The following is an 11,334-nucleotide window of genomic DNA, read 5'->3' on the forward strand; positions in this document are numbered from 1 at the left end:
TATACAGTATGCACAGCTGCTCAGATGACAGGCTGTTTTTCCAAAAACCTTTTTACGGTTTCCAGTGAGTGTTTTATTGCATGACTACATCAGTCACAAGTCTTCTCAATGTGCCTCACCCGGCCAAGCAAGCGGGCAATTGTTGGAATCTTCAATGATACCAAAGTGAGCTTATGCACAATGCAGCCGACATGAATATCTTCATAAGCTGCACCGTATGGATCATATTAATGGAGGTTTTAGTCACAATGTCCAGTTCTTTTGCAAAAATTGATTAACGTGACTGCTACTCATGAGCAACTGAAGATAAGTGTAACTAGTAGAATTATAGAAAGACACAAGTCTTCCTGCTGTAGCTTTAATTTCGACTAAATCAAGTTTATTTTAAATGTCCAAAGAGAAATTCATTTGGCTAACAGTTTAATTGAAGGGTGTTGCATGGAGATTCATAACAAACAAATAGGTTATTGAATAACATACTTATTATTTAAGAAACAATAGTTTGTTATTATACAATAATATTATTCACAAGATGATATAGATGTTTTATAAAGTAGATGCCATTGCATTGTATTAAAAGAAGGAGCACACACATAATATGTGTGGAATCTGATGTGGCAATACATATGTTAAATTATAGTGAATGTTGTTCCACATCTTTCCAATACTGATATTAACTGTCGATTAATAATCACGTATTTCTTCTTACATGTCATTACATGCTTATGTATTTGTTATGAAGTCACTATGTAGACAGCCTTCAAATAAAGTGTTACTGAAATTTGTCACATTATATTAATGCTCTCTGTGCATGGAGAATAATTTTTAAAAACACCAGCACTTCAAATATATTAGTGCACATTAATTCAGTCAATTTAAAATCAATATTGAATCAAATTTGGACATTGTGATTCGAAAATGAATTGAGCTAGGACATCAGTGCCAATACCCAGCCCTAATAATAATAATACTAATTCTTTACATTTAAATAGTGTTTTTCTCACAACTCAAAGCACTACCACACAGGGAGGACCCGGGAAGCAAACCCATGATCTCGTCACTGAGAGGCAGCAGCACTACCACTGTGCCACTTTGTTTCTTTAAAGGGAAAAGAAGTATTTAAGGATTCTGAATCTGAACAGTTGAGTAAAGTGTAAAAGTAACAGAGAAAGTATTTATCTTTAGCCCAATAATCCACATTACTAACCAAGAATGCTAAACAGGATGGACGCAGGGCATCCGGCCATGGGCCGTAGCCGCAAAAAGACGTACTGCGCAGGCGCCCCAAGAAATGAGGCGCCGCGAGAGGCGGCCGCGACCACAGAAAAAAGGAGTGAGCACAAAAAAAAGGAGTCAAAGAAATGAGGCGCCGCGACCACAGAAAAAAGGAGTCCGCACAGAAAAAAGGAGTCAAACGCAGGCGACGCACACAGCGCCGCACGAAAGCCATTGCACACGAAACTAGCACACAAAAAAAAAAAGAAGCCGCTCGCGCCCCACAAATCCCACACCCACCTCCAAGCACCTACACACAAGCAATGGACGGAACACACACAAAGAGGAGAATTCAACAAGCCCCTGGCACACAAAAAGAAAGAAGACGCTCGCGCCCCACTAATCCCACCACCCCCTCCAAGCAACATCCCCCCCAGACGCCGGCAAAGCACACAGCGCCGCACGAATCCCATTGCACACGAAACGGGACGCACACAAAGAGGAGGATTCAACAAGCTCCTGCCACACCAAAAAAAAGAAGCCGTGACCGCCACACCAAGCCCATTAGAGACGAAACGGGACTGACTACGGACATGGCACACGAAACGTTCACAACAACGACGATTCAGACCCACAAACACACTAACATCAATAAGAAGTGACACCCAAAGCCCCATTTCTAAAGGAACCGTCCGCAGACACCTGCTAAACGATTGCGCCACTTAGCTGACAACGCATTCAATAATGAGTCCACTATTGAGGAAAATTCATTGGGATTAATGAATGTCATTTGCAATCATTGTCATTCACTTAACTTCCCTGAAGAAACAACTGGCAATACAAGTAATGAATTTACGTTGTTGTCAAAAGGGTCAGATTAGACTGCCTCCTTTACATTCATATCCTGAATATCTACAGAAGCTTCTAACTAACGATGTACCTGAAAGTAAAAACTTTATGAACTGCATTAGATCCTACAATAGTTCATTTGCTTTTGCATCTACCGCAGTAAATATCAGGCCACCAAAAGGCAATGGCCCATACTGCTTTCGCATATATGGACAAATATTGCATCGCACTGGAACGGTGCACCCTGAAACAAATCAACAACGCAAATATGCACAAATCTACACACAGAGCCCCATTTCTAAATGAACCGTCCGTATTAAACATACTTCATCTCAACACGTTCACACTATGCAGCATAGGTGGATCTCATTACAATAAGGCACTATTAACCGTTCAACCGCAGAAAAGGCTCCATATTAACAGTGAGTGCGATCCTCCTTATTACTTATCCATATTTATCACGCTCAAGAACAAACAAGTCATAAATTCACAATCACGGGTACAAAACGATACGGCTCGGATAACGGGACCAAACACAATTCACACTATGCAGCATAGGTGGATCTCATTACAATGAGGCACTATTAACCGTTCAACCGCAGAAAAGGCTCCATATTAAAAGTCAGTGCCCGTCCGTATTAAACATACGTCATCTCAACACCTTCACACTATGCAGCATAGGTGGATCTCCTTACACTGAAGCACTATTAACCGTTCAACTGCAGAAAAGGCTCCATATTAACAGTGAGTGCGATCCTCCTTATTACTTATCCATATTTCTCACGTTGAAGAACAAACAAGTCATAAATACACGATCACAGGTACAAAACGATATGGCTCGGATAACGGGACCAAACAAACGAACCCGCATGAAAAAACAAAATACACGGCGGCGCTTACAACGCGCTTCTGAACCTCCGGAAGAAAAAATGTCTCGGCTCCAAAAACGCAAAGCTCAACTAACACATTATCAGAAACGAGCACATATGAACAGACACACTGAACGTAGACGCATACAGCGCGCGTCTCAAAGTGCTACATCAAAACAGGCACGGATTCAAAACGAAACACCTCCCGCCTCAGACATACAGAAACGGCAGCGAAGGGACAAAATAAATAAAGGTGGCTGACAACGCGTTCAATAATGAGTCCACTATTCAGGAAAATTCATTGGGATTAATGGATGTTATTTGCAATCATTGTCATTCACTTAACTTCCCTGAAGAAACAACTGGCAATACAAGTAATGAATTTACACGTTGTTATCAAAACGGTCAAATTAGACTGCCTCCTTTACATTCATATCCTGAATATCTACAGAAGCTTCTAACTAACGATGTACCTGAAAGTGAAATCTTTATGAACTGCATTAGATCCTACAAATCGGTATCCACTATGAACATTAACAGTGGCACTGCACATGACATCCGTCTTGCAAAACTGTTAATTATTGATGAATATACAATGGCATCCACTCACTTACTCAACACCATTCATAAACTTCTACAAACGTTTATGAATAATAATCTTCCCTTTGCAGGAAAGGTACTTTTATTACGAGGAGATTTTAGACAGTGCTTAGCTATTGTTCCACATTCCATGCGCTCAGCTATTGTTCAGTGCACCTTAAAATACGCAGACAATTGGCATTGCTTTCAAAAGATACAGTTAGTACAAAACATGCGATGTCCACATCCAGATCATAACAATTGGTTATTACAACTGGGAGATGGTACACTCACCAATACAGATAGACTTCTCCCAGATATTATTACAATTCCTCAAGCCTTTATCTGCGCCGACTTAGTTACAGACAGATTTGGAACAGCAATCTCATTAGACCAAATGCCCCTTTTAACACAATGCACTATATTATGTCCAAAAAATATTAATGTGGAAAACATAAATACCCAAGTCATTGCATTACTTCCTGGAGAGACACTACTCTTTCTAAGCTCTGACAAACTTGACTCTGATCACGACAATAACCATCTTCATTGACCTTACAAGTTCTGACCTGGAATTACCTTTTACACTTAAACGGCATGTGCAAAGAAATTTTCCAATAAACCTTTACACTGTGCCACACACTTTATTGTTTGCTTTCTATTTGCATCATCTACACCTTCACACTATTCTATATCTCATTCATACATCACGCTCTTTCTCATTCCCAACGCCAGGGGTTGGCGAGCGAAGCGAGCAGGGGGCGGAGCCCCCTAGTTTACTTATAATTGAAAAAAAAGGCTGAAATAAAAACAGCAGCCCACCAGGAACAAAATTTGAGTTACTTGATGTAGATTAAGAATGCTAAGAATATGACAATAAGGAGACTAGAGTTCATGTCTCAGGTGCTCCCTGCATGGAGTTTGGATGTTCTCCCTGTGTCCCCATGATGTTCCTCTTGGTGCTCTGGTTTCCTACCAAAGTCCAAATTAATGCAGGTTAGGTGAACTGGCATTGCTAAATTGGCCCTAGTGTGGGTGTTTGTGTATTTGTCCTGTGATGGACTGGCACCCTTTCCATGTTTTATTCCTGCCTTGCACTTGATGATTTCTGGAATAGACTCGTCCCAACAACACTTTTCCACATTTTGTCTTCAATTTTGAATTTGAAGGAGATCAAACTGGGATTTTTATATCTCCATGATCTACAAAACTTGACAACCATGTTAAGTCAAATAGTATCAAAAACATAATGATCATTATACATACATACATATCTTTATAGCATGTTAATGTGGCAAAAATATAAGAAGATAATAGCATATATCAAAGAAGAGTACAGTATATAATTGAATATATGTTGAATGTACAGTATATCAAAACCTTTCAAATTTTCTTGGTTGCTTTAATATCAACTACAGGTAGCAGCGAAAGTCAAATATTTCTTCAGAATGTACTCTATCAACAGACATAAGATGACAACAGTCACACCTGCCTACCATGCTGAGAACTACAGCCCGGATGACAACCGCTTTGACCTTAGACCCTTCTTGTATAATACTTCATGGTCCTGGCAGTTCCGATATATTGACCAAAAGGTGAGAGACATTGTGCTTCTTGTAATCTTTATGTGCTTGTCGTTTCTGCTTGTGACCAAGTATCACATATGCAGTATTAACTAATTCTGCTTAATATCTTTTTAAATATACTTTTACAAGATGTCCTTCTTTCACTGGTAAAGCTAATTAATAGATACAATGGAAACTGAGCTTAGTTGTGTTTACAATTAAAAAGATGCATCATTTTGCTTATCAAAATTACTATAGGATATTGCTTGGTATTTAAAGTATAAGAAGTGGCATTATTAATTCTAGATACTGTAGTTAGTAATGCTACCTCACAGCACCCTAGTGCTTAGTTTTAGTCTCTGCCGGGTCACCTTCTCTGTGGAGTTTTCATATTCTCTCGGCTTCTGCACTCGTTTTTCCTTGGGACTCAGATTTTCCTTCCTTGCACATTATTAAAGATGTGCATTTTGGTTAATAAGCAAGTCTAAATTGGCCACATATTTTTGCATATCCTTCAATGGCCTGGTGTCCTATCTAGGGTAGGATGGTCCACTGCTATCAAGGTAGGAACCTTTAGACATTTGTAGACATTTCTAGCATCCCTGCACTGGATTAATGTGTAAGAAAATTAACATATTATTGATTGTAGGTAACTCGATGATGGGTGAGTGTCTATCTGTGTGTGTGTCACAGTCTAGAGTTAAACCGTTTGGATGGAAAAATACTAAACTCAGAACTTAAGCCTGTTATGAAATGGCGATGTGTTGATTAGTTTTTGAGCCAAATCATGCAGGAGAAAGAGGCAGTCTAGAGGAACCTTCAAATACCATAATTCAGCAAGTAATTATGAATTCTTCTCATCAGTTGCTATTGTAATGGCCTATTTTAAGATCAGAGCGGTAAATAATTACTGAAATGTTATAGAATAGGTTTAGGTTTATTTGTCATATATAGGTTAACACAGGGTTAACATACAATGAAATGTGTATGACGAGAAAAACAAGTCACTCAGCCTAGATCCAATAAAGCTTAAAAAAGATTACAAGTTAAAAATAGACAAGCCATATAAAATAAAATGTGTATGTTTTAAAAGAAGTTATAGAACAATATGAGTTGAATGAGCAGCAAGTACAAATGACAGTTATTGCACAGATAATGTTTTATAAGTACAGATGCATATTCCATAAAGTGCAGATGCATGTTCCAGTCAGTATTCTGAGTGTGTGCAGGTACAGTTTGTGTGTGAATAGTGCAATGTAGATGTAATGTAAGTGTATGTAAGTGTTCAGGTGTTGCTGTTGAGGAGTCGAATGGACTGGTGGTAAAAACTGTTCTTAAGTCTTATAGTCCGAGCAGCCAGACTCCTGTATCGTCTGCCAGATGGTAACAAGGAGAACAGCTGGCGTGCTGGATGGCTGTGGTCCTTTATGATGCTGCTTGTCTTACGCAAGCACCGATGGAGGTAAATGTCTTCAATGGCAGGAAGACTCTTGCCTGTGATGTGCTCTGCTGCCTTCACCACTCTTTGTAGTGATTTCCGGCTGCTGGCAGAGCAGCTCCCATACCAGACGGTAATGCAGCCCGTCAGCAGACTCTCGACCACACTCCTGTAAAAGTTTGAGGTGATGCTGGCATTCATGCCAAACTTCCTCAGCCTCCTCAGGAAGTAGAGCTGCTGGTGAGCTTTCTTGACCACAGTGTCTATGTGAAGGGTCCACGAGAGATCCTCGGTGATGTTTACTCCGAGGAACTTGAAGCTGTTAACCCTTTCAACTTGTTGTTTTCAATAGTCCACGATCATCTCCTTGGTTTTGCTGACGTTAAGAGACAAGTTGTTATCTAGGCACCAATTACTCAATGCCAGCACCTCCTCTCTGTAGGCCGTGTCATCGTTGTCAGTGATAAGGCCTATGATGGTTGTGTCGTCTGCAAACTTGATGATGGTGTTTGTGCCATGTTTTGCAACACAGTCGTGGGTGAACAAGGAATACAAGAGGGGGCTAAGCACACAGCCCTGCGGCGCTGCTGTGTTTAAAATGAGTGATGAGGATGTGTGTTTGCCGACTCTCACCACCTGGGGCCTGTTTGTGAGGAAAGAGAAAATCCATCTGCAGATGGTCGTCCCCAACCCAAGGTCGTCAAGCTTCAAGACGAGTTTTGAGGGGATGATGGTGTTGAATGCTGAGCTGTAATCTATGAACAGCATTCTTACATATGTATTTCCTCTTTCCAGGTGGGTGAGGGCAATGGCATCCTCTGTCGATCTGTTTGCTCTGTAAGCAAATTGGAGAGGATCCAGCGTGTCGGGGAGGGAGGAGCAGATATAACCTTTGACCAGTTGCTCGAAGCACTTCATAATGACCGATGTCAGTGCAACTGGGCGATAGTCATTCAGACAGGAGACCACCGGTTTCTTTGGGACAGGAATGATGGTGAATGCCTTGAAGGAAGTGGGGACCACTGACTGCCTCAGGGAGAGATTGAAAATGTTGGTGAACACACCTGCTAGCTGGTCAGCACACGCCCTGAGGGCACGGCCTGGGATGCCGTCTGGTCCCGGAGCTTTGCAAGGATTGACCTTTTTGAAGGACCTTCTCACATCAGACGTTTCAAGGATACATCAGACGTTTCAAGGATAGTTCAGGTAACTTGGTTCCTAGAGCGCAAAGCCTACTGATGCTCACGTCCAATTTTTTTTTTTTAAATGGTGGACTGAGGGTTTCATTTGCAGCCTAGATTTCAGGCCAGCTAAGTGTCACTTCTGAAGACTCTGTCTCTCCTATGATTCATTTAGTTTAAAGAGGACCTTGCAAGGGACTGACTGTCTGTCTAGGATTGCTCCCCTGCCTTGCATTGACTGCTGCTGGGGTAGGCCCCAGTCCTCTGGAACCTTGAATTGAAGAAAGCAGATGTGGCAATATTACATTTAGAGTTGGGTATCAAAAGTGATGTCCTGATTACGTTTTGATTCACAATGTCCAGAATCGATTCAATATCGATTAAATCTTGATTTAATTAGTGTGCACTTTGTTTTAGAGATTACTGAAACATTCATATTGAACATTAATATAATGTGAAATTTCTAATTTCAGTAACACTATATTTGAAGGGTGTCTACTTAGTGACTTCATAACATATGCATAAGCATGGAATGACATTTAAGAAGCAATGCGTGATAAGCAATGGACAGTTAACATCAGTATAAGATGGGGAAAAAAATAATATTGCTCTTTTTAAAACAAAACAAAAACATTTACAGCACTGCACTCATTCAATAGTCACCATAATTTAACTAACATGTATTGCCTCATTTGAGTCCACTCATATAATGGGGTAGTTCCTTGTTTTAGTACATTGCAATGACATCTACTTTATTAAACATCTATATCATGTATCAATATAAATGTATCAAATATTGCTGCTTAAATAATAAATATTTGTTATTCAGTAACCTATTCGTGTGTTATGAATCTTCATGCAGACACTGTTCAACTAACCTTTTAGTCAAATTTATTCCCCTACAGGACATTTAAAATAATCTTGAATTCGTTGAAATTAAACATACCTTGGGAAGTCTAATGTCTTTCTATAATTCTATAGGTTACACATGTCCTGAGTTGTTCAAGTGTAGCAGTCACATTAATCTGTCTCGAAAATGTGTCCACACAGTTCCTCCTCCGACAAAAAGGAAGCATTTTAAAACAGCAATCTAGTTCTGATGCATGCTGACAGCAGCATTGGATGAATTAAACATAAAAGACAACCAGCCTTTGTGACTGATGATGCTGCTTATATGATCCATGTGGTACAGCTTTTGGAGCTACTTCACGTTGGCTGCTTTGCGCACACACTCACTTTGGTATCACAGGCTACTGTGAAAATTCCAACTTTGCACGCTTGGTTGGCTAGGTGAGGCATGTTGAAAACTTTTTCCACCATAACAGTACAGCTAGCCAAGAGAAGAGAAGCAACGTTTATTGGACTTGCCAACACAGAAACTTGGGATTGATGTGTTTCCGCAATGTAATAATGCATTGGAAATGATTGAAGGTTTTTGGAACAACAGCCAGCCATCTCAGCAGCAAGATTGCTCCTGGTGTGACTGGCATTCAGTGCCCTTGTCTACAACACATCCGCCACAGGTGTTCAGTCATTTTTAATTGTGATGCTTTGCTTAAGATCTTCATAAACCCCAGATACTATAATTTCACTCATTTGCTTTCTGGTTGGTAAAGCATGATGCAGTTCCCACGACTGTATCATTTGCTGGAAGTTCTTGTTTTCAACAATGGTGTAGGGTTCTCTTAATGTTTCAGATAAAAACTGCTATAGATTATTTTTTTGGGCCTGAGGCGAGTGCAGTGCACTCTCTACTCATTTGAATATTAACTGAGATTACATTTATGGATGACATCTGAATAAATGAATTCTCAGATTTGTTGTGTTACAACAATACTTCTAAGTTGCACAGCTTAAATATGGCTTTGCTTTTATACAGTTGTTCTTTACGAACGCACTGTTTGAATCTGTAATACGTCCACTAATTTCATTTGAGGAGGACACACCATTTTATGCAAAGTAGTAAAGTGCTTTTTCTGCAGAAAGCCTTAATTAGTGACATCTACTGGATCCGATGCCAAAAATGAAGATGAGCAAAAATCTACATATTGTAAATGAGCAGGCAGGAGATTTCACAAGATCGAATTTGAGACTTTAAGACACAAAATATAATCATTTAAATGAAAAATAACAATCGGAAAGTTGATATTTGTACCCAGGCTTATTTATGTTATATGATGTTATGAATGACCCAATAGTGATTAGAGATGCACGTGAATGTTGGGAATATCACAAAGAAGCAACTTTTTAAACCTGTTATATGTTAGAAAAGCTATGGACATCACAAGTTAGCTAGACAAAACTGATAAATAATGTCAAATTGAAAAATTGAGACAATGTATTGTTGCCTTCTGAAAGCTGTTCACTTAACTAAACAAGAATCAGACCATTTTTTCCCATTCTTTTCATTTGGCTTCTCTGCCGATCTTAATCAGCATTTTGCCCTTCTTTTACTTTAGACCATATAAAAAATAGTTTGGATGAGACTATGAATGTAGTTTTAGTGGTTAACAATCTTATTCTAGTTAGATTGTGCTCTGTTTAAAATACACAATATCCCATTGTGTAATTGTGTGCGTTATTTTTAATTTTGACTCCAGCCCTCAAGCCACATAAAAGACTATTTGTATCATCAGAGTGCCTTCCAGTACCATCCCTGCTTGCCTCGCTACTTCACCTCAATGACTGCCATGAACTCTATAACACTCCTTGTGGATGTTTAAATGATAAAAATAAAGCAGCATATATAATGCATCTTTTTCTTTTTCATTTGTTTTCAGGTATCTGAGATCTCAGATGATGGTGTCAGCCAGAGTGACTCCTTAGACTGAAGTGTTCAGCTTATCTGTATAATTGTAAAGTTTGAACTGCATTTATTCCATCCTTGCAATGCTCTATTCTACCTCAGAAAGCATCCATTTTTCCTTTTCCATTTGGTTCCATGTAAACCAAATTTCATAAAAGCAGTTAAAATGGCTGTGTTGGTTTATTGCTTAATTTTTTAACTGTAGTAAGTGGTAAAGCTGTTATTCTGAATAATCCAGTTTAAATATGATTATGCTTGTGTGATATTCAGTAATCTAATATGAACAATAATTAAAACACCTTGACTAAGAAATAAAATTAATTTAATCTGAATTCAAACACTTGCTAAGCAGTTCACTCCATTCTAGAATTAAATAAAAAATGATCCCTGGCTGTAAGGTTTTTTGGTGTGTTTTTTTGTTTGTTTGTTTGTTTGTTTTCCCCCAAATGACCTAATTAACAGAAGTTGTCATACTAACAGAGACCATGGGGAAAAGGTGCAAACTTTCAAATTCTTCCGAACCCACATTTCAGAAAACCTTTCCTGGACTGAGAATACCACAGCAATGGTAAAAAAAAACCCAATAGAGACTACACTTTCTGAGTGCTCAGGAAAAAGAACTTGGAGCAAAAACTATTGGTGGCTTACAGTACGGTATGGCAGATGCACAGAAACTGAAAGAAAGCTCTTCAGAGAATCATAAACACAGCACAAAAAGTCACAGGCTGTTGTCTTCCAGGTTGGACAGACATTACCCACTCCCACTATCTCAACAGAGCCACAAACAGCATTAAGGATTCTTTACATCTTGGTCACCAACTGTTTGAACTGT

The 11,334-nt window shown here is 39.2% G+C and overlaps 1 protein-coding gene across 4 annotated transcripts in view; it reads left to right on the forward strand.

Annotated features, from left to right (window-relative positions):
* The window catches only part of nadsyn1 (NAD synthetase 1), a 91,754-nt gene extending 80,855 nt beyond the window's left edge, over positions 1–10,899 (forward strand). For 3 of the 4 annotated variants that reach the window (XM_028793792.2, XM_051923711.1, XM_051923712.1), the window contains 2 exons: positions 4,931–5,107; positions 10,477–10,899. In XM_028793792.2, the coding sequence (XP_028649625.1) occupies positions 4,931–5,107; positions 10,477–10,527 (228 nt within the window). In that variant the 3' untranslated portion in view covers positions 10,528–10,899. Of the gene's footprint in view, positions 1–4,930; positions 5,108–10,476 lie in introns of those variants that run through there. The other variant, XR_007934267.1, reaches the window with a different exon arrangement.
* The last annotated feature ends 435 nt before the right edge of the window (positions 10,900–11,334 follow it).

Source organism: Erpetoichthys calabaricus, chromosome 2 (genome assembly GCF_900747795.2).
Source record: "Erpetoichthys calabaricus chromosome 2, fErpCal1.3, whole genome shotgun sequence".
NCBI classification, from domain to species: Eukaryota; Metazoa; Chordata; class Cladistia; order Polypteriformes; family Polypteridae; genus Erpetoichthys; species Erpetoichthys calabaricus.